The following is a 23,203-nucleotide window of genomic DNA, read 5'->3' as shown; positions in this document are numbered from 1 at the left end:
AAGAAAGAAAGAAAAGAAAGAAAGAAAGAAAGAAAGAAAGAAAGAAAGAAAGAAAGAAAGAAAGAAAGAAGAAGAAGAAAGAAGAGAGAAAGAGAGAAAGAGAGAAAGAAGAAAAGAAAGAAAGAAAGAAAGAAAGAAAGAAAGAAAGAAAGAAAGAAAGAAAGAAAGAAAGAAAGAAAGAATTAATTAGTGGCATTCAATATACAGCAACCTAGATGAATTTCACACACACACACCCCCCACACACCCCCTTTTCCTTACTCTTTTGAGCAATTATGTTTCCAGATTTTTATTTTATATGTATATATATTTTACCTTTGAGATCCCACAGTCTCTGCAGAGGCTTCACAGGCTGACAGATCCATTTGGGAGATCTTAGTGGCACTGTCATTGTCTCTAACTGAGACATTTATGCAGTGGTCAAGAATCAGCTTCACTTTCTAGGGAAATGCATCAATTATTTAAAACAATTGTGTCCAGAGATGTCCACACATCTTAATTACAAATTTTCTTTCACATAGCAGAACGGGCAATAGTAACTAGTAATTACAGGGCAGGAAGTGTTATTAAACTAATAAAATACTTCCACCTACTAGTCTGGAAGGTTACTGCTTATGGTGTATAACTAAGAAGCCACACAAAAGAAAGATCTGACTTTACCATGACTACACCAAGTCACTGACATGGTAGAGGGAAGATGGGATTTTCTTGGAGTTTTCTGCCAAATTAGAATCCAGCAGTAGAAGAGACAGCCTGCCAGGCTCCCTATCCCAGATCCTGACTTGGCCCCCAGCTTGTCATACGGGGGAGCCTAGCAGACACCTTATGTCAGCAAGATGTTCCCAAAAGCAAGATCTTCCCTTACACAAAAGCATATCTTTTTTCTTTGTTCTGCATGTCTAAAGTGACTTGGTGGGGCAGAGTTTCTTGCACAGAATGGTTAAGGATATTTCACTCCATCAGTCCAATATTTTCCCTTGAATTATCACAACTCTGTGGTCAAAGTGGGTCATTAAATTTAAAAAAAAGTTGCAGAACACATTTCAAAATTGGATTAGACTTTACAGGCTTTGTTCTGCTTCACGGCCTCAAGACTAAGGGGATTTCTGAGCTGACCAACTTCAATCCCTGCTGCTCCAGAGATGATGAAAACCTCATTGATGAAAGATCTGCAGAGGGTTGGCAGGATTTAGGAGGGATAACTAGGTATATGAATTAGTGGTTTCACAGGATTGTCTGTATTTATACTTGCCTTTCCATCATTTATAATTTTTATATTGTGCCAGCGGCGATCTGCAACGTTGACTTTTTGTGACAGCTGCAGCAAAATCTCACCAGAGCTGTGGCTGATGGTCAGTGAAGGAATGCCTCTGGAGAGCTCTGCAAAAAGAGATTCTTACTGGATATGCACCAACCATGTTCCCATACAAACACAGATGAACTAACTGTTCAGATAGGTTTTAATTGGAGGAGTTCTTTAGCCAGTTCAAAAATAATCCAACTTCTATCACAGGATACAGGCTGGCACATTTTTCTGGACTCACCTTTTTCTCCAAAACTAACTTTCTGAACCTTTTATAAAAAAAACCCTGTCAACGAGTACATTCAACAAATACAATCTCACCTTTACACAAACACAAAGAACAAATACTCTGTAAGCTGCTAACCTAAAGCAATGAAATCTTCCTGTTCCCCAGGCTGCCCTGGTGCCACTGGTCCATGGTAGAACAGAAGGCCATCGGCAACTTCAGTGATAAACTCCAAGGAGATGCGGCTCTCAAAGCAAGGCTTCAGGGGAGAGAACCAGGCATAACCATGGCCTCTGAAGCTGTGTTTTGTCTGCTGGCAGTCTGGTCCATGGAAATTTGCAGAACATTTGCAGCTGTAAAAGAATTAAAGAGAAGTGAAAATCCTCCATCCAAGCAGAAGTCACGAAGGGCTCTGCCCACAGCAGGGCTCCCCACTTCAAACACAGGAGTCCATGTGGCTTAGGCTGTAGTGAAGGTTAAGCACCAGCAAAACTCTCATCATGAGATGTTCCCTATTGACTTGTTTGTACAAACACAATTTAGCTTTAGTTCTAAATAACAGTATATTTAGGCAAGAATAATTCTGTGAACAAATGAGGGACACGACGTAATACACAAAGCACCTGAAAACCTCTGATCTCTTCGGCAAAGGTGAGAAGCCTGCTTTTCACTAGACTTAGTTTTCAGCTTGTTTAAACACTTTTTAATGTTGACAGGGAAAGAAAAGGAAGGGTGTGTAACATCACCCTGAAAAAAATAACAAAAGGGATGACATTTGTGGATCTTGACAACTTCACTGTTATTGCAAGCTACTTACTGGGCTACTTCCTTTACACTAGGTAAAAACAGGTGCTCAAGGTTCTTAATACTCTGGGGATGCTGTACAAAAGAATAATCACAGCATGACAATAACAAAACAAAACAAAACAAAAAACCCCCCAAAAAGCCAAGCAAACGAAAAACCCCAAACTGTAAGGGGCGAAATAAAAGAGCAACAAAAATAGTCAGGACAGGAGGTAAACAGTTGAACCCCTATTTCTTAGTTTCTGCTTCCCATAGATTGCTGGCACCTAATGAGCAGAGCGACAGGGGTAGGATGAAGAAAATGATCGCTCAAAAAAACCCAATAAAAATGGAGCATAAGTAAAGAAGCCACAGACCTGAGCAAATGACAGGTGCCAGAGCCTACCTAATGCTTCTGGGCAGCAAAATTTCCCTGATTATATCCAAGTAGCTGTGTCAGATATAGATCTTTACTATGACCAGGGCTTCTGGCAGGTTCAGTCTGAGTCCTGTCAACCCTATCAAGGGTGCTCAGAAGAGACTGGAAGTAGTTTCTGCTTTCCTGTGTTGGGATTACCATTTTTAAGCAAATGTACTTAAGGTTTGTCTTCTGGAAGGGGAGCAGGCTCATTCTGAACTACTATATTCCCATAATTTTTTTCACCTTTATGTTATTTTATCTATGAGATGTCATTTTTGGAGAAAAAAATGACACAAGGAATGTGGGGAAAAGGTTATTAGGTGACATAAGTGACATGATTTAAAAGTTTAACAACATCAAAGTAGCCTGCACAAAACAAGAGCTTTTTGAAGGATGACTTTAAAGGAACTGATGCATCTTGCAAACTTCCCAAGGTTTTCCCAGAGGCTATGATGAACCTAAGTACCTATCTGAAGAGAGAGGTTTATTTGCAAGATCTGTGTGTGAAGTATAACACAATTCAGACCTGTCACAGTGAGAAGACAAGCTTCCAGCCCCCCTCTTGCAGACTGAACTAGGTTTGCAAACCAGACAGAGCTTTACCAACCTGTAGCCAAAATCAGTATCCATGCATGTGCCACCATTGAGACAGGGATTTGTCTGGTATGAGGAGCAGGAGAGGTGAGGACTCTCCCGAGCTGCACAGCCACAGACAGCCTGGCTGAGGACTGTCACAGACACCAGTGAAAAGCTTCCAGCTTTGGTGATTGTTGGCAGATGACTCTGTTCATGCTTGCTGATGCATCCAGTGCTATGAGTGCAGTTTGCTGTCACACATTCATCAATACCAATCTGGGTGATATTGATATCCAAGATGTTTTCCAGCTGTGGAGAACAAGAAATTGCATTCATCTGACTTTTCCACAGAGAAGCAGCTCACAAATGACTGCCATGAAAAGACCAAGTCTTATTTATCCTCAAAGCTGGTTGCTGTGCCACTTCCTTCCAACATCTATCTTCCAACATTTACTCACCCAAAGGCAGCTCAACTTGCTATCTGATAAGGCTGAGCATTTCAGTCCTGCCTTGCTGTCAGTCAGTTACAGTGCAAGTGAGCACTTAGAAGACAAAAATATTGTGAGAGAGAGACATTTAATTAACATTCACAGCCTCATTTTTCTCCGAAAAAATGGTTACTTTATTGCTTTGTACTCTTAACTCAGAAAGTTGGAATTTTTGACTGGTTTGGAAGTTTCAGCAACAGAATATTTCTGTGCAGAAGACTATAAATCAAAATATTAAGACACCATTTAGAAAGGCAACAGCCAAACACATCCTTTACATACAGTTTTATAGTCTTTTCAATAGGAAAAACATGTTCACATTCCTAAAAGCTATCTGTATTTCAGTGTCTTAGGTTTTTGTAGGCTGTCTTTTAAAACATTTGTATTTGAAATTTTTAATATAAGTGCTAAAAGACTGTCTGACTGTTGGTATCCTGGTCTGCAACAAAAGAAGCATGGTCAGCAGGTCAGGGGAAAGGCTTCTCCTCAACACTGCTCTTGTAAGACCCCACGTGGAGTACTGTGTAAGGCTCTGGAGTCCTCAGCACAAAAAGGACATGGAGCTGTTGGAGTGAGCCCAGAGTAGAGCCACAAAGATGATCTGCAGCACCCTGTGGAGTTGGGATTGCTCAGCCTAGAGAAGAGAAGGCTCCAGGGAGACCTTAGAGCAGCATATGAAGGAACATACAGGAATGCTGGGGATGGATTTTTTACAAAAGCGTATAGTGATAGGACAAGGGCTAATTGTTTTAAGGTGGAAGAGGGTAGATTTAGAGTAGACATTACGAAGAAATTCTTCACTGTATGGTGAGACACTGGAACAGGTTGTCCAGAGAAGTTGTGGCTGCTCCCTCCCTGGAAGTGTTCAAGGCCAGGTTGGATGGGGCTTGGAGCAACCTGGTCTGGTGGGAGGTGTCCCTGTCCATGCAGGGGGGTTGGAATTGGGTGATCTTTGAGGTCCCTTCCAACCCAAACCATCCTATGATTCTGGGATGCACTGATTTAAAACCATCCATTTTTCTCACACATTATTCTCTCAGTCATTCTAGGCACACACATTCACTAGGCAATGGATTTTACATGAACAGACACAATGAGAAGTTGCTGTGGTTTCACATGCAGCAGGGGTACTTACCCACGCTCTGGAGGCAGCTACATTGCCATTAAGTTTTTCTGCTTTATAATAGAATGGACCATAAACTGCAAACCAAACATCAACTCCTCGGGTTTGGGTTGGGCTATTTAACACACTGAATATGTGAACATTGTCTAGTTGAACTGATATAATTTCTGAAAGCAGCTTCTTCATCTGGTGGTATTTACTCTGGTTTTCAGAGGACTGGGATATGAACTCCTCTGGAGTGATATCTGCAATAGAAGATAAAAGCCTGACAAATGCTTATATTGCAACAGCTGCAGCAATAAGAGAGAAGCACCTGAAAATAATGCTAAGGTTGCAGAAAATGCATTCACCTGCAAATCAGAAATATTTGCATTTTTCGGCTCTGAAAATTTCCATGCCAGTTTCTGCTCAGGGTTTCTGTTTTGAAACTTTTTGAATCTTACTGATTTCTTTAAAATAAATCTTTCAAATAAGAAACATGTTCAAGAAGATTTTAGTTTTCCAAATATTGAAACAATTTGGTGTATCTCTGGCACACACTTGTTCAGTTTTTTTTTTTCCTGAAATATAAATTGCTGTTTTGTTGAGAAGTTGGTGTAGAAATCATTCACCCGTTTCCTGCATTAAACAAGGATTTCTTCCTGCCTTTTTTCTCCATAGGTGTGCCTTCATGTGCAGTGTCAGAAAAGCATGCAAAAAGGTTCATTTTCAAACAGCTAGAAAACTATGAATTCTCCTCCCAAGGCTAAGGGCATTAGAATTCCAGCAGTAGCATTAAAGAGGTGGATTTCAGTATTATGATCCTAATGTGCTTCATCACATTATTTACCTTTTATCCGTATAGAACCAGCATTGTTGAGGGCATCATCTTTGATTTCTTTCACTATAACCTTTACTGTTGAGACAACATCTGGCCAGACTCCATCAGTGACTCTAACTTTTATGTTGTATGTTCCTGGTGGGGTTCCTTCTTTCATTGTCAGCAAACCTGAGTTATCATTAAGGATGAAGTACCTGTAAAAAGAGTTAAGCCAAGAAACAAGATATGAGAAGTTCAAAAGCTAAGAAGCAATTATAATCACTGCTGGTTTTTTCTGATCCTCTTTATTTTGGGAAAGTGGATGTCTTCCCTCATGAAGGTTCAGGGCAGAACAGAACATTTAAACATTGCCTTCTGTTGTGTCCTAATGACTCTTTGCCTGTATAGAAAGGTTTTGTCCTGCTTCCATGCCATATTTTACTGTGCAGGAAGACTCAGGCTACTATAGCCATAACTTTAGGAAGGATGGAAACTCGTGGTTTAGATATATTGAGACAAACCTCTGAAAGGCACACATACATCTCAACACTGGTGGCAGTCTAAGCACTTCAGTGTGAACACATTTGATATCAATAAGGTCTTAAAACCAGTGGTGACACAGAAACATCAACTCTCCAGGAGCCTGGATGAAGGAGCATGGGAGTTTGTGGGTGCTTCTTCTGCAGTGGCTCACTGATACTGATTATGGGCACAACTGTGAACTGGAATTTGGAGTGGTGTTCTAGCCCATCAGAAAATGGGAAGCAGACCAGTTTGGCATGCAGCATTATTTATTGTGGCCTCACACTCAGAAGAGCTTTTGGGGAACTACACACAAGTATCTAACCAACAAAATACTTTTGTATGTTTGTTTTTTAAAAAAAAAGACAGTTTAAATACTTATGTTTCATTGTGTGGGCAAGTTTTCCATACGTTTCCCTCAAATCCCATTTATTTCTCCAAATACCTTGATGGCTTCCCTTCAAATTGGTAGGTTTTGTGATCCAAATCATCATCATCAGGGGCATGGACCTGGCCCAGTACAGTCGTGGGGAGGATACCTAAAACAACACAGCATTTAAGTGGCATGGGCAGGCATCTCACACATACACAAACAGGTTGACCATTCAAATTTTACTGGTTTAAGTCTGAAAGCTCTACAGAAATAGTGGTGATGGTTCTTGAGAGATGTGCAGTCGCTGTAAATACCACATAGCACAGCATTCTGCTTGCCAGGTGTTTGCTGTAGGGCTACAGAGATTTAATTTACAAGGTGGCTGCTATGAAAATTAGATGAGAAGGAAAAAAAGACAAGGCACCTCTAAGGAAAGACTTGAAACAACATCAGGACTATTCATTTTCACTATTTTGCCTGCAGTCTCCAACCAGCTTATAGACTTTTTTAGTTTGGCAGACCAAAATGCTGACTGGGTTATAAAGGGCAAAAAACAATAGCTATTTGGATGCAATGACAGCAACATAGAGAGGATATCTAAAATACAGTAATCAGGCTTATTTCGAGTAGATGGTAAGATTTTGGGGTGAGATGGAAAACAGCATGTAGTCTGTTGGTTTTGCATCCTCTCAGCCAAGCTCACACTTGGAAGCAAGCATCAAGGGGTGATTTACCATCATAGCTGTAAATGAGACATTCCATGTGGCCTGCAGAATGTGGGTGATCATTCTGGTCCCCAATATTAACGGTCAGTGTGTTAGTGGAGCTCATCGGGGGGATCCCGCTGTCTGTGATCAGGATGGGCAGGTAGAACACTTTGTCCACTTCCCTATCAAAGGTACGCAGAGCGGTGAGCAAGGCACTTCCATTCTGGAAGTCCTGCAAGTTGAAGTTATTTAGACTATCAAAATCACTGAGAAGGTGAAAGGAGAAAGGTGCTCCATTAGCTGCAGTGTCCCGGTCCTTAGCATACAGCAAGGTGGAGGTCTCGTTCATTTGGACAACCTGTGGAGAAGCTGTGTTTTCCCAGACCACTGGGCTATAATGAGCCTCAAACTCTGGCCCGTTGTCATTAACATCCTGCAGAGTCACTAAAACAGTGCCACTGCCAGTCAGAGGAGGCTGCCCCATATCAATGGCAGTGATAATGAGCTGGTACTGTGTCACTGTCTCATGATCCAGCAGCCCTGCAACCATCACCCACCCATCGCTAGCCACGGAGAACTGGCCACATGGGTCAGACTTGTTTAGCAGATGGAAAGAAAACCTTCCATTTAGGCCAGAATCCAGATCAACAGCAGAAACCTGAACAACTTTGGTGCCAACAGGTGCATCTTCCCCCAGAGCAGCCACTTCATAAAACTGGGGGTAGAAGACAGGAGCATGGTCATTGGAGTCCTCCACATAGATCACACAGTGAGCAATGCTGAAGAAATCCGTGTCCTCTGCTTTCACAGTCAAATTGAACACCCTCTCATGAGGCTTCTCAAAGTCAATCCACTTTCGCAGCCGGATGAGCCCACAGTTATTGACCTCATCTGTCTCTATGAAGAACTTGCGATCGTTGTCCCCATCAATGATGCTGAATGTCACCATGGCATTTTCTCCCTCATCTCTGTCCATGGCAGACACCACTGCAACCTCAGTGTTAATACTGGCGTTCTCAGAGACAAATGCAGTGTAGATCCTTTGCAGGAAGACTGGAGCGTGATCGTTTACATCAGTTACCAAGATAGTGGCGGTACCCGTCCCAGTGAGCCCTCCTCCATCTCTGGCCTCAACCACTAATCTGTACTTGTCTTGCTTCTCCCGATCCAGGGACCCGAGCACAGTATAAATGGTGCCACTAACCGAGTCAATTGAGAACAAGTTCAGATTAATTTCATTTTGGACATTCTGAATGATGCTGTATGTTAGCACAGCATTTGTACCAGCCTTTGGGTCATCGAGGTCCACTGCTGTCATTTCCATGACAGAAGTGTCTGCTGGAGAATCCTCAGGGACATGGCCCATGAAACAGCCATCCAGCACACAGAGGAAATGGGGGGTGTTGTCGTTCACATCCCTCACTTCTATGATCACATCTGCAAAGCCAGTCAATCCTTCTCCACTCTCATCTGTTGCAAGGACCAGGAAGCGCCACGTTGCTCGCTTCTCCCGGTCTAACCTCTTATTTGCACTGATCTCGCCCGTGTTCTCATCGATGCTGAATTCACTGCTGGCCCCTTGTCCATGCAGAGAATAGCTGATGGCATTCTGATCAGCAGCTTGGTCAGGATCTGTTGCAGAAACCTGGAACAAGCCACAGTAGGTGTTTATGTAAATGAGAAGGGAAAACCACTGCTCTTTCATTGATGGCAGCTCGTATTGTGCAGGCTAAATAAATACCATGCATTTTAACAACAAACAGCTATTGGTTTCAGTAATCCAGGTCAAGTACTCTTCCAATAAACATCATGAACAACCTAGAGAAAGAAAAAGAACACGCTTGTGCAAATACATTCTACTTCCCAGTATATCTGGGAAAGAGGAAATAACTGCAGGAAGAACCAACTGGAAATAATAACAGATCTACTGAGTAAATGTTTCTTGTGAAACTCTTCAGAGATGGAAAGCAAAGGCAAATAGGGGCTGTTTCTCTCCAAGTCCGCAGAAGGCTGCAAAAACAGGGTGGCAATACACCCAAGCTGATTTACCAGCACAGGCCAGAGAGACCTCCCAGCTTCTGACTTGCATCCAGGGATTGTTTAGGACACTGCTACTTGGGCCAGCCGAGCAGTCTTCATGCCAAGGACTGCTCTAACAACAAAACAATGAAGACAAGCAAGTTCCAAAGGCAAAGAGCAAACCCTGATAATGTTCATTTGGTAGTATAAATGCAGCCGAAAAGCCTCACTCAAATGCATGAGATATGTGTGCCAACCATGCTATGCTTATACACTTACTGAGAATATGCTAGCTCTGCTTTGTAGAAGAAAGCCATCACATTTTAGAACACCTAGAATCATAGAACCATTTAGGTTGGGAAAGACCCTTAAGATCATTTAGTTATTTATGCTGGTCAAGGAAGCAAGTCCATCACACAAATTCAACCAGGCTTACTTTATTGTCTTCTTAAGAGAAAGCTGCTAACTAAATCCTAATACCATGGCTCACCCACCCTAAAGAAACTACCTTTTTGGATTTGTGTGAATGGCTGTGATTGAGCTGAACAAGAAGTCAGGTTTTGTCCTGCTTTCTGCATGCTGCTTTACCTTTAGGACAAGTACAGGCAGATCTGTGAGCTCCTCTAAGACACTGCCCTGGTATTCATTCTGAGTGAAGACTGGTGCTTCATCATTCTTATTGATGACATTGATGATGACAAGAGTGTGGTTTTCCCATTTCCCATCAGAAGCAACGAGCCGGAGCTCATAACGTTGTTCTTGTTCATAATCCAGAGGCTGAGCAATGAAGATAGTTCCAACCTCAGGTTCCACATCAAAAATTCCTTTAACATTTCCTGATGTGATCTGATACCGTAGTTTGGCATTTGCACCTGCAAGATAAAGTAAATTACCATCGCCTGTCCCTTCTCTGAGTGCTCAGTGCAGCTATGCACAGTGGAAATGTATCCAAGAAAAACCTTGTTTGTCCAGACTGCTACAGCATGTGTGGGAGAATAAATATAGACACAGCCTCAGACAGAATGATCCATGTATGTCATTTGAAGGAGTTGCGTACTGGGGGCTGTGTCTGTATTTATATTCACAAATATAATTTACAGTCACAGGCAAGCACCTCTTTATTAATAACAAAGGAATAAGGTGCCTCTAATTTATTTTGCATTCAGTTACCTATACTAAAAAGGTAACATGCTATTAAAATACTGGAAGTTATTTTTTCCTAATGTTTCCTAAACATCCAATTTCAAAAGCCAAGTAATTCTTTTTTCTTTTCCTTTTCCTTTTTTTGTTCTTTTTTTCTTTTTCTTTTTCTTTTCCTTTTTCTTTTCCCTACCTTTTTTTTTATTATTATTAACCACTGGATGGTGCTAAAATATAACAAGTCCTCTATTTTGATCAAGAATTCATCTCGGAACATTCCCTGGGTACAACAGCAGTTGTTTGACTGCTGCAAAACATTTAGGAAGAAAAACAAATAAAATTGTCTGGTGTTTCATGTTTACTTATTTGAAAAGGCAAAAGAAAAACACTGCATTCAAGGAGAAAAAGTAATTTCCCAGATTAAATGGGTGAACTGCTAGGAACACAAAGAACATTCAGTATTTTAAGTTGTGAGTCATCTGTGGATGAAAAGACCAGAGCAACACAGATAGCAAGAAAGTCAAAAGGCTGTCCTGAGCATTGCTCAACGCTTGGAAAAGCCTGGCCACCTTTTCAGCCTGCCTTGCAGCATCACTTGCTACCTGTTCTTGCCAAATACTCCCAAGTGCAGCAGTGGGGTTTAAATGACCTCTTCTCCATCACGGGCCCTGAGGGGCAGAGGTAGTGCAACACTGCCACTGAAAGGAATGGTCAGCACCCTCCTGCTCCAAGCAACACATTCATCTGGTGTTCATTTGGGTTCTGTCACCAACGCACAAGCTTGCTTTCTTTTCTATCAACGGGTTTCTATTCACATCCAGCAAGCTGAGATGGACTAAGTCATCAAAGAAGCAAAAAAACCTCTGCAGTAGCAAAGATGGGAACTGGCTGCTGGCTCAGCTCATCTGGTCATGGAGCAGTTTCACACCATCAGAGCTGCCTAATTCCTGTCTCCTCCATGCCTTCATTATCATCCCACATTGTTTGACAAATTCTTCTACAAGCAGATTCACCTCACTAATTCACCAAGAAGCACACAGTTTGGTTTCTTGCAGTAGTAATAAGTAAAACTGGCTCTCAGGCAGCTCTGGAAAACACAGGAGACAGCACAAAGGAAGCAGGTGCTCAGGAGTGAGTTTTCCTGTTAAGTCTTCTGAAGTTACAGCAGGGTTATGACTCCAGGTGATTTTATTCTGCACCTGTGAGACTGCCAGCTAGCTTGACCTTTGCATCACACAGCTGAGCACCTAATTAAAGAAAGTGCTGCCATATGTCCAGAACTTGCCTCACTTTTACAAATGCTTAATCATCTTCTGAATGAAGAGATTTGTTTGCCCAAGAAGAAAGTAGCCCTATACACAACACAGAGAAATACTAAGATGACTTAAAGAGAGGGACATGCAGGGCAGGTCTACTTACCTTCATCTTCATCATTTGCTGTTGCTGTCACAACAGGACTTCCAACATCCCTGTCCTCATCTATGTTGACCTCATAAACTGACCGAGGAAATGCTGGAGCATTGTCATTCACATCACTGACAAAAATCCTTACATAGGCTGTGTCTAAGAAGAAAATGCAAGAGGAACATGCAGAAATTGTAGAAATGTAATACCGTGTGTTTCCAGACAGTTCACATGCCCCTTAATAAAGAAAAGTTAAGGAACCCAATCTCTGATATCTTTTATCCAATATATAATTCCTTACAAGTTTTACCTGTGTTAGGCTGCCCATGGACACCAGGTCTAGCAGATTCTGAAGAGTCCTGGGACTGAACTTCAATCAAGTAAGAGGCTCTTTTCTCTCTATCAAAGGATGCATGAGTAGAAATTATTCCTGTCTCAGGCTCAATGGTGAAGAACTTGTAATCCTCACTGTCATCTTTCAGTATTAAGTAGTGAACCTAAAAATGAAGTAATAGTTAAGAAAAGTTGCAGTTTCCACTTCCATTTGTATGTCCAAGTGCTGTGAGCTCACCCTCCCCAAGTAGCCTCCTGGAACTGTCAGCAAAGGAGCAGGACTCTAAGGAAAGACAGTTCATCTCTATAGACTATTTGGTAGTCTTTTGAAATAAACCTCACTTAGAATTCTCAAACATAAGAACAGCTGTATCATATCAAAGCCCATCAAGCCCAGTATCTAATCTCCAACAGTGGCCAGCAAAAGCAGTTAAGAGAGACCATGAATAACAGGAGAGTGGAAGTACTGAATTCTTCCCTAGTGCATTTGCAGCTTCTAGCAGCCCACTGTGCTTCTGATCTCAAAAGAAAAATAAAAAATAGGGCTTAGAGTTCAGGTCCCATTCAACAACACTGAACAAATGAAAACCTCCACTGATGACAGTTATCCCAATTTTTCCCTTTAACAAAGATCTGGCTTCCTCCTCTCAAAATAATATAATTCCACCACTCCACCTCCCTAAGTCATGGCCAGAGCCCTGCCAAGCAGTTCTGCCAGAACTGCTCTTCAGAAGTTGCAAAATGGAAGTTGCAGTACAGCAGATCTCTACTAGATCTCTACTTTCCTCTCAGAAGCACTAGTAGGAGTTCTGAAAAAGGCTCAGGGAGATGAAAAGAAAATGAGCTGTTTCCTTCATACCATTGCTTTTTTCATAGGTAGAAGTCATTATGACAATGATGGTCAAATGTTGGCTTGACCAACCATTTGACCAGTCATGGTGAAAAGAAATGTTATTTAATTGACCATATTTAAATACCCATATTTAGCTGATCATCATCACTGCTGGTCAATTAAATAATGAGCTGAAGAGGAACGTGTTTGGAAACATGTTCTGCAGTCACCTCCACTTGTCTTGTCATGGAAGTGACCCTGAGAAGCACAAAGAAGTGCTTTGTTATTAGTGCTGGATCAGGATGAGCTGCTGTGACACTGGATCCCAAGATCATGAACAGCATCTTCTCTGCCTGAATCCCATATTATGCACATCTGGCATATGCTAGACAGATGCTTGACAAGTGCTGTAGGAAGTGTTTGTGGCTCATTGTCCTGTTATCTGCTGTCTGTGCACTCTCACTAATTACAGTACTAAAACTTGCCTATTAGGAGGAAAAAAATTGGATGTAAGGTCAAACCTCTCCATGTAGGCCAGAATCCAAGTCCATAGCTAACACCTGAACCACGGATGTGCCAACATCAGCTCCTTCTGGCACAGACACCTCGTAGTTAGAAGATGTGAAGAATGGAACATTATCATTGACATCTGCAAAAGGAAGCAATGAGGATTATGATGAGATAATGTTTGAAGACTTCTTTTACTGTCTTTTTTTTCCCCCTATAACTGTAATTTTTCTTGAAGTAATCCCGATTTGGGTCTTCCCATTTTCATGGCAGTTGTCAGAAGGTGTTTTATAGACATTAAGCAGTTTCTGGGAGACAGAGGCCTCATCTCAGCTAAGATACTAGCTAATAATTTGACCAGTGATTGTCTTATAGTAAGTCCATGAATGCCAGAACCAAGAGGCATTTCATCCACAGTCTATAAGAGTTGGTTATCTACAGCAGAAGTTACTTTCAGCATTTTTTGAAGGGCTGATTAACATGCAATGGGAATTTTGCAGTCTGTAGAACTGACAAGGAAGGTGTATAAGACAGCCTTTCCTCCCCTTTGTAGGGCAGTATAGCCAGTTATGTGAGGCTATAGGACTCAATGGTTATTTAGGATGCAGTTTCACATTAGCCTCATCTAACTACTGGCTGGTGTCCAAAGGAAGCATGCTGACCTTCCCACTCTTGTCATCCTGCTCTAGGCCATAGGATCCCCCTTTCCACAAGCTGGATCAAGTGCTCTATGTAAACAGCACTCATTTTGTTGCTCTGAGAGAAGACTGACTTTCTGGAGAGAAGGGGAGTATCTGATCTGACCTGGTCTGCAGCTGTGCAGATCCAACACAAAGAACATGGTGAGATGGTGCAGGAGAAAGAAGGGAAGGGCTGCCCTGGTACCAGCCATCTGCAGCCAGGTCAGATAAGACACCATGAAAAGTTATGTTAAGTTCACATCAGTGCTGCTCTTGCTTGTCATCCTTGCCTGACCCCTGTGGAGAGCTAAACTGGAAAAGGTATGTCCAGTGTTTTAAAGGGCAACTTCCTGACACATCTTCTCTCTAAAACTGATGTGTAGGATCAGATGAGGCAGGGAGACTATGGCAGCACTGATCTGGGTCTCTTTAAACTGCTCCAGAATCGCGTCCACCTGCCCAGCCAGTGTTCCTCTTTATCTGTAAAACGATTATACTCAGAAATGCTTCACAGTCCCCTACATCTTACTGCACTTTTCACAGTTTAGCAGCCACATTTTAAGAAAGTCATTTTCCTCTGTTGTGGCACAGCACCAAAACAGTGGAGCTGTAATGACAGTTCCTTGGATCCATCTGTCTTTACGAAGAGCAAACAAAATTCTTAATATGTCATTCTGCAAACCCTTAAGGACACATTTAGTTTTACTAATGCCACGGGACTCCATTGATTCTGACATACAACTATTTGCAAGCCCGATGTCTTAAATTACTTTTGTTTTTTTCAAGTTGTTTGTGTGAGCTTCTGTAAATCCCCATTTTCTTTCTCTCTTGTATGCATAATCATCTGTGAAATTTTTTTTCTACCAGTCTTTCTTTTCCTATTGTATAGAAGAGAGTATGTCTTCTTAGACATATGTTCCAGCAAATTCACTGAACAAGGTAAGGAAAATAAGATGCCACAAAAGGCTTTCTTTTCTGTGGACTAGTGCATAAATAAAGGACAATTCTGCCTAGTAAACCATCTGATTGTTATTTCTCTTTTGAAGGTGTTTAACTTGCTTTTTTATCTCAATAATGCATATGTGTGTGTAAACCTTTATTTGTATGAAATACTAAGTTATTTAAACAGGATTTTTGCTTATGAGCAAAATGAAGCTTCTGCCAAATTCTGATACTGATACAAATAGCTGCACTATAGGCAAAATTTTGGGGGGCAGGGTCCATAATCTACAATGAGGCTCTGCCCTTGACGTGAAGCACTCTTGCTCTACAAACCTGAAAGGTTTTTACATTGATGGACTGTGGAAGACAGGACAATGCTGTGACAAAGCAATGCAGGGAAGTTGGATTTTCATGAAAAGTACCAGCTAGGTCTCTCATTTCCATGGTGGTGGGTGAGACCTTATTTATTCATATTTTCAGCTAAATGACGACAAATAACAATTAACTCTGCCAATGCTTCAAAAAGAATTCAAATCAGATTTATAGTTTTATGTGGATATATAGCAGAGCCTTACAAAATGATACCACTATAAGGAAGAGTGGATCGAGTATTTGAAAACTGTACCTATTGTCAGGACCCTTGAATTTTCATTTCTAGTTTTAAACTCAGTGTTGAACAGAAAATTCTGAATGTAATAACAATCCATAAACAGATTTAGTTTCTATTTGATGTTTATCTGAACTGCTTCTCTTTCTATAGCACAGAAGATTTCTAATAATACTTGTCTCCTTTCCATAGTTTGGGGGGACATTTACTAGATTTTTCCCCCTATCAAAAGAAAATCTTCACAATTACACTAGCAGGCACTAGTGTTGCATAAGCATTCATACAGCCCATTTTTGCATGATGACATTTTCAGATTTTATAGATGCACTTAGAGATTGTATCAAACATACCCTTTTAATGATGGCACAGCTTCCTTTTACAGTACAAAAAACATAGAAAGCATTCTTAGGCAACTTGACATTTCATGGATGGTACTTTAATACATGAGTACTAAAAATATCACAACGAGCTTACCTGTTATGTTCACACAAACAGTGGTAAAGGAAGCTAAAGGTGTCATTGCTACGTTTTGTGCTTGGACTGTCAGGGTGAAAAACTTTGTTGTCTCAAAGTCAAGTGGTTCAGCGACGAGAAGAGAAGCAGATCCATCTGCTCTGTTTGGCCTCAGGTAGAAATGAACTGGCATGTTAGTCTCTGGAACTTGACCCTCCTCCAGATTATATGTAACCCTGGGATCACCAAGGGGGGATGTGGCTTTGATGGACTGAAGAAGAAAAGAGCCACCACATAATGTTCATGAAGCACGAGGCTGCAAGTGTTAAATATTCAACTTGATGGCAAGAACATAGACACATATATATTCTTCAAGAACACACATGCATATATGATCAGGACAGCAGAAGACCAGCAGTTTACACAGATGATTCTCATTTTACGACATTTAGGTTTGTTGCAGGTCTTTAAACAGCAGTCAATTTACCTTCCTGCAAACATGCCAAGCTAGAACTGCATCACAGGCTAAAGGAAACCCCTCCTCTCTCCTCCTTCCAAAACAAAAGCCATCCAAAAGGAAACCAGTTCTCCATTCAGCTGTACATTTTACCAGGCAAGATACAGACAAAACCCAATTTGTTTGCAAGTGCAATATTACTGGCAGGAGGAGGAAGGCAGGAATTACCTGGCAATTCACAGAAGAGCCTATCTTTAAAAGGTTAAAAAGAAGCTGGTTTGGGTTAAAAGAACTCCAAAGCAAACTACAGCTAGTCCATGCTGTAGAGTTAAACTGAGAAAAGCTGTAGGAAAGATGCAGGCAGGAAGCACAGTCCACTGAGGATGGAAGCGTGAGGGAGCTGGCCCTTGGTGGGAGCACTCAAAGAATTCCCATGCAGGCAGGGCACAGGATTTGCTTCTCAGTCAAAGCTGCTGCCTGCAGGAGCACACCCTAAGGGCTGATGGTATAAGAAGTCCTGGGAAAACTGCTGCCAGCTGAAATGCCAGCCTATTCTACAGCAGGCACTCCTGACAAACACTAGCGGGGTACTCAGGTGTGAAGGCTGATAAGGAAACAGCACAACACAACAGGGTTGCAGAGTGGGCATCCATACCATGGAGACAGAGCACAACAGAGGAAGAAGATGAAATGAAAAGAAGAGGGAGGGAAGTAATTACACTTTTAACATACCACTATCTTGGTGTCACGAACTGTGTTTTCAGGGATGGTTACCCAGTATCTGTTCTGCTCCCACTGGGGTGGCTGGCTGAGAGCATTAGTGACAGTCACAGCCAGCTCAACAGTGCTGCTCCTGTTCCCTCCATCTGTCGCTACAATATAGCGGGTAATGCGCGATGCCTACCAAGCAAAGAAGATCCAGGATACTTGCAAACCATTTTGTACAAATCAAGAGATTGCAATTAACCCTCTGCAATGGATTTGAGGCACTGGAAGTTGCTTTCTTCCAAGCAGAATCAACATTACCTGGGATAGCAGGCGGTTCACATATACCCAGCCTGTGCTGGGGTTGATCTGGAAGTAATCCAGTTGATGCTCTAACATTGAGTATGTGATGGCAGCATTCACACCTTGGTCATTGTCATGAGCAGCAACACGGAGGAAACTTGTCCCCACTGGAGTATCTTCACTGAGGAAGTCTTTGGAAAGACAAAGGCAATGTCAGCAGGTCTTGTTCTGATTTACCAGGCTGTGTAATAGAAATACTCCTGTAAAACCTCATAGACCAAATCATGGGAGACTAAATGTTTCTGTAATGAGGCAGGTTATAAAGTATTGTCACTAACAGGGTGCCTGCAGTCCTCTTTTAGCTTCCCACTCCTTTCCCAAGGCACGATGGGCTGTTAAATGAGCTGCTGGTGGCAGCATCACCAGTGGGAGGCAGTGGGTGATCACAAAGCAGCAAGACTGAGGCCACAGTGAAGATCCCCCCAACACCTCACTGCTTTGGAGAAGCTGCTCTGGGCAAGGACAATGATCATTTTGTCCATGCCCCTTTCCTTAGGTTTCACTACCTGTTCCCAGCAATACACCTGAGATTAGAGGCTGTGTCTTTGTGTCTGTAGTCTTAGACAGACCAGTTCTTCTTTGAACCAGCCTTTATAAACATTATCTAAAAATCTGGTGGCAAAGAGTCCATGCAGTTGAAGTACCCACTTCAGAAAAAAGTAATTCATTTTGTCTTCCCTCAAGCCTGATTTCTGGCAACAAAATGATGAGAAATTGTGAGCAGTCATTTCCTACTCCCCTTCTCTCTGTGAGGCATAATTTTATAGATAGCTATCAGATCCATGCTGGCTGCCTCTTTCCAGAAACCAGTTTTCAGATTTCTCTTATCTGACTGTGGTCCTGCTCTTTCCTCCATCTTCAGCCATCCAGACCCAATTCCTCCACCATGGGTGCTTGCCTGACAGGGTTTTCAAGCTCTTTCCATGCACCAAACCCTGACTATTGAAGTGGCCCTGGCATTGGGAAGGCTGTTGCAGTTAGGTTTAGACAACCCAGTCTGTCTAGTTAATCACTTCTTTCTCAGGAACTGTTTCAAATCTTTGAACTCCCTTGTATGTGGCTCCGACAGATTTGCACACTATGTATAAAGTGGAGGGGCCACATTCTCAGTTCTGTTTTTCTTCCTTGATTGCAGAAGTGTGACAGTAAAACCTTAAACTATCACCACTGCTTGCTCCATGAACAGCAATCTGGGCTTTAATCAGCTTCCCCTGTCCCCCAGGACATTTAATTAGCTTAAGATTCATGTCCTGGTATGTCAGTAACAGCCAAAGCTGCTCTCAGATGAGGTACTGGCACAAAAATAGATTAATGAAAATGAAATGCAATGATAAGAAAAACAGTAAAATACCTGAGTTTGTGTTTAAATTTCTGCCTTTAAAATAAAATCTTGTTAAATTGTGTTGTAAGAAAAAATACAAAATTAATTGAAAGGGCCATTCTCTCCCATTCCATGTACTTCTGCTTGCTGCTGGCATAACTCTCACAGTTACTATACCACCCTTCCATAGAGTTAGTCATTTATTTAACGTCTGTTTTGCAGGAAGATTACAAAATGCAGGGCTTAAACCAGGGATCTGACCAACACAGTAGTGCAGCATAATAAAGAACCAGTAGTTTCCAGGAAGAAGAGAAACCTTTGACTAATAGCATTTGATCTTGTTAGAGAAGAAGCTATTTTTAATTCTTTGATGGGCAAACATTGATTATTTATGTATAGATGCTGGAAAAGTGCTATGCATAAACTGACCTTATTATCTGCTGTTTCCTTATCCCAAAGAACTGCCTTTGCTAGTTCTCTGTGTTCATGAAAAAAGAAAAAAACCTGCCCATTTCTCAGAAATGCTGAAGTCACCATAGTCACCAAATATAACCTCTCAGCTTTACTACTTTTGAATAAAACAGTCTGGGCCAGTTTCACCTGAAGGAAGCATTTGAAGGTAGAGTAGAAAGGTTCATCTTTACCTTAAGGACTTCTCTGCTCTGTTCAAGAATATTTCTCTCCAGTGAGACCGCTTCTGCCTGATCACTCAACACTACTTTGGCCAAGTTTGCAGAAACCACTGGTAGGAATGCAGAAATTACTATTCCCAATTTGCACGTTTTAACCAATTTGGCATCTGGAATTAGTCGCTATAAGACACTCTAAAGGTCCAACACAATTTTTTTTGCTGTCCTTGTGCATAACTTTGAAGTGTAGATACATAATTAGACTTTTTCCTAGCAAGTCATCTTTCCTTGTTAAAATCCTGCCAGATAAGCACCCAAACTCTCTTTGAATTCTGCTAAAATGCTGGCCTCAGTAATGTTGAAAATGAGTTCTTTATGAGCTATCATGATTTTAATAAGTCATTGGTCACTGCTTGACATTTCCACATAACTGGCAGAACATGCCCAAAATGGTGTTGTTGTCACATGCCATGTCATCAAACATTTTTTTCTGCCATTCTTGCTGTGGCATTTATGCAAGAAAGGGTCTGCTCTAGTCCAGCAGCTTGGAAGTACGCACATCACCTGCCAAGCGTAGAGTGTTTGAGGGCACTGAAGTGCAGGATTCTACTGGAGAAGCATTCAGTAAAATTAAAGACTAATGAAAAGCACATCATGTGGGGATGAAAAAAGGAATGGCACCAAGGCAAAGGGGAAAAGCTAGCTCAGCAACACAGTCATAGGAGGCAAAGGGAAGAGATCAGATCTGCCTGATCTGTGGGAGTGAAGACTGCCAATGTTTCCAAGAGTGTTACAATGAATAAAGAGGACAATGATCAACTCTGCACATTTCCACTAAGCAGTAACCGGCTTAATTGCCAGCAAAGGAAGACTGGTCACCTAAAAAAATGAGCACTGCTATAAGGAACTGCTCAACAGGTTCATGTTGAGGTACTGGGATAGGTAGTGAATCATAGAATCATAGAATTGGTTGGGTTGGAAGGGACCTCAGAGATCATCAAGTCCAAACCTTGAACCACCATTGCATTTGCTAGATTATGGCACTGAGTGCCACATCCAGTCTCTTTTTAAATATCTCCAGAATCCACTACTTCCCTGGGCAGCCCATTCCAATGCCTGATCACCCTCTCAGTAAAGAAATTCTTTCTAATATCTAACCTAAACTTCCCCTGGCACAACTTAAGACCATGCCCTCTTGTCTTGTTGAAAGTCGTCTGGGAAAAGAGACCAACCCCCACCTGGCTCCAACCTCCTTTCAGGTAGTTGTAGAGAGCAATGAGGTCTCCTCTGAGCCTCCTCTTCTCCAGGCTGAACAGCCCCAGCTCCCTCAGCCTCTCCTCATAGGGTCTGTGCTCAAGTCCCTTCACCAGCCTGGTTGCCCTCCTTTGGACCTGCCCCATGACCTCGATATCCTTCCTAAGAAGGAAGAAACACTCACACTGATAGCGACTGTTCTCAAACTTGGGGTCGTTGTCGTTGATGTCAGCAACAAGGACGGTGACCTGGCAGACGCCGATCAGCGGTTCCTGAGCCTGGTCAGTAGCAGTGACAGACAGTGTGTACTCCCTCTGCTTCTCACGGTCAAAACTCTGTGTGGTTGTGATGACTCCTGGGAACACAGACACCTCCTGTTCTGCGGAACACAGCCCTGGGACTGAGTTTGCACAAAGGAACGTGCACATCTCATGTGCAAGAGGAAACTCTGACCACACACAGTACCAACCATCAAGCTTCATCCACACCACCTTGCAATGGCTGTCTTGGACATGACCGAGTCAAATTCCCCTGTCTCTACTCTTCTCAAATGTCACATGCTGCCACCAGTCAACAGCTTTCCCCCCTTTTGCCACAAAACAAGGAGCTTCAGTCTGAAATACCCTGTTATCTTCCTTCTCAGGGAGCACAGAAGGACTTTCTCCTCCTCATCAAGAGGCCACTCCTAGGTTTACTGCCATGATAGTCCAAATTACTGAATATTTTGAAGATAGGTCATTGTTACTCTAGGTCACACCACAGAAGGCACAAGTGACGTGACCCAAGTAATTTCTACTACAGGAGCTGGAAGCTGCTATGTTGAACTGGGTAAAATAGGGTGGAATCATATGGCTCAGTTAATAAACTATTTTCTCCCCGTATTCAGCTTTTCCTCTCTACTGAGCAAGATTCTCTGTGTCTCAGATATTTTCTTCTGGTTAGGAAACTTCAAACTGGCCTTCTCAGGACCTGTGTGCCTACTATGTTAGGGACCACGATTCTGCAGCTCTGTTGTCAGCCCTTCCAGTCTCCTGCACAGTCCTGGGCACACATATCAAATCTTACTGTTTTGACTGTAGAAACATCCACAGAATTTATAACTCCTTCACCTGAAATGCATCAAAACTGTCTGTCACTGCCTTGTTCTGTTAAGAGGGTTTTGATTCTACACACACTGCTCTGGATCCCCTATTTGGGCATGAGAGGAGAAATAAATGCTTTAAAGAACTGTCAGGACACATTGAAGGCAAGAACAAATTCAAGCTGTTATAGTCACACTTTTTGCTCTGCATTTTTATAGATACGTTTGACCCAATAGGAAGATAAATGATACAGAATAGCTTTTTATCTTCCTATTGAACTGGAGTTTATTTTCCTACTTAATTTGTGACTTAAATCACTATCATCTTAATTTAATCTGCATGAGTGGTTATCCATATATCACAAACTTTTAACTGTGTTTATCCTACAAGTTGTAATTGCTAACCCAGCAGTTACACTGCTAAATCATGAGCCCACTCAGACACAGAATCACAGAATTGTCACAGTTGGAAGGGGCCTCTAGGGAGCATCCAGTCCAACTCTCCCACTAGAGGGGGATCACCTAGAGCACAGGACTGCATCCAGGCGTGTTTTGAGTACCTCCAGAGAAGGGGACTCCACAACATCTCTGGGCAGCCTGTTCCAGTAGTTTGTTACCCTCACTGTGTGAGGGTGACACACTCATACCAGTGGCATTCTCATTACAGCACAAAGCCATTTTCATTTTATCTCAGTAACCTGAAAGCTACTGACCTGTGCTGGGGTCAATGCTGAAGCCAAGGGAAGCTCCGTCTCGGTGCATGAGCCCATACTTCACCTCTCCATTAACACCAAGGTCTGCATCGTAGGCTGCTACCTGTAGCACGTACGTGCCTGGAGGCTGATTCTCCAGAACCCAGGTGCTGTCACTGTAGTAAGCGCACTAAAAATACACCCAAACATCCAACCCTATATATTACACAGAACCACATGAACTTGCTGCACAGTATCAATATTTTTTTCCAGCACGTCTGAGAAGAAATCAGAAGAAAATCACTTGTACTCACAAAGAACTCAAGCTTTAAAGGAAAGGAGGGGATAAAAAAGATAAAAAAATGAGATTTTGGTCTTTAAGTATGAAGAAAGCTAGAGGTATATTCACTCACAGATTCATTCTGCTCTGCAAACACAGTCCTGCTAACCCACCAGTGACCAC

At 42.1% G+C, this 23,203-nt stretch overlaps 1 protein-coding gene across 1 annotated transcript in view; it reads right to left on the bottom strand.

The window, feature by feature from the left end:
• The window catches only part of LOC103536315 (neural-cadherin), a 52,038-nt gene that overhangs the window by 6,985 nt on the left and 21,850 nt on the right, over window positions 1-23,203 (bottom strand). The window contains exons 9-25 of the mRNA XM_030445858.1: window positions 22,762-22,930; window positions 21,152-21,322; window positions 17,722-17,894; window positions 17,428-17,595; window positions 16,260-16,509; window positions 13,571-13,698; window positions 12,195-12,381; window positions 11,900-12,043; window positions 9,929-10,212; window positions 7,349-8,966; window positions 6,687-6,780; window positions 5,750-5,934; window positions 4,933-5,165; window positions 3,341-3,618; window positions 1,668-1,882; window positions 1,253-1,380; window positions 330-440 (exon numbers count right to left, since the gene is read on the bottom strand). Of these exons, the coding sequence (XP_030301718.1) occupies window positions 330-440; window positions 1,253-1,380; window positions 1,668-1,882; window positions 3,341-3,618; window positions 4,933-5,165; window positions 5,750-5,934; window positions 6,687-6,780; window positions 7,349-8,966; window positions 9,929-10,212; window positions 11,900-12,043; window positions 12,195-12,381; window positions 13,571-13,698; window positions 16,260-16,509; window positions 17,428-17,595; window positions 17,722-17,894; window positions 21,152-21,322; window positions 22,762-22,930 (4,536 nt within the window). The remainder of the gene's footprint in view (window positions 1-329; window positions 441-1,252; window positions 1,381-1,667; window positions 1,883-3,340; window positions 3,619-4,932; window positions 5,166-5,749; window positions 5,935-6,686; window positions 6,781-7,348; window positions 8,967-9,928; window positions 10,213-11,899; window positions 12,044-12,194; window positions 12,382-13,570; window positions 13,699-16,259; window positions 16,510-17,427; window positions 17,596-17,721; window positions 17,895-21,151; window positions 21,323-22,761; window positions 22,931-23,203) is intronic.

Source organism: Calypte anna, chromosome 2, assembly GCF_003957555.1.
Source record: "Calypte anna isolate BGI_N300 chromosome 2, bCalAnn1_v1.p, whole genome shotgun sequence".
Lineage (NCBI taxonomy): Eukaryota > Metazoa > Chordata > Aves > Apodiformes > Trochilidae > Calypte > Calypte anna.
This window is presented reverse-complemented; position numbering and strand designations above follow the sequence as displayed.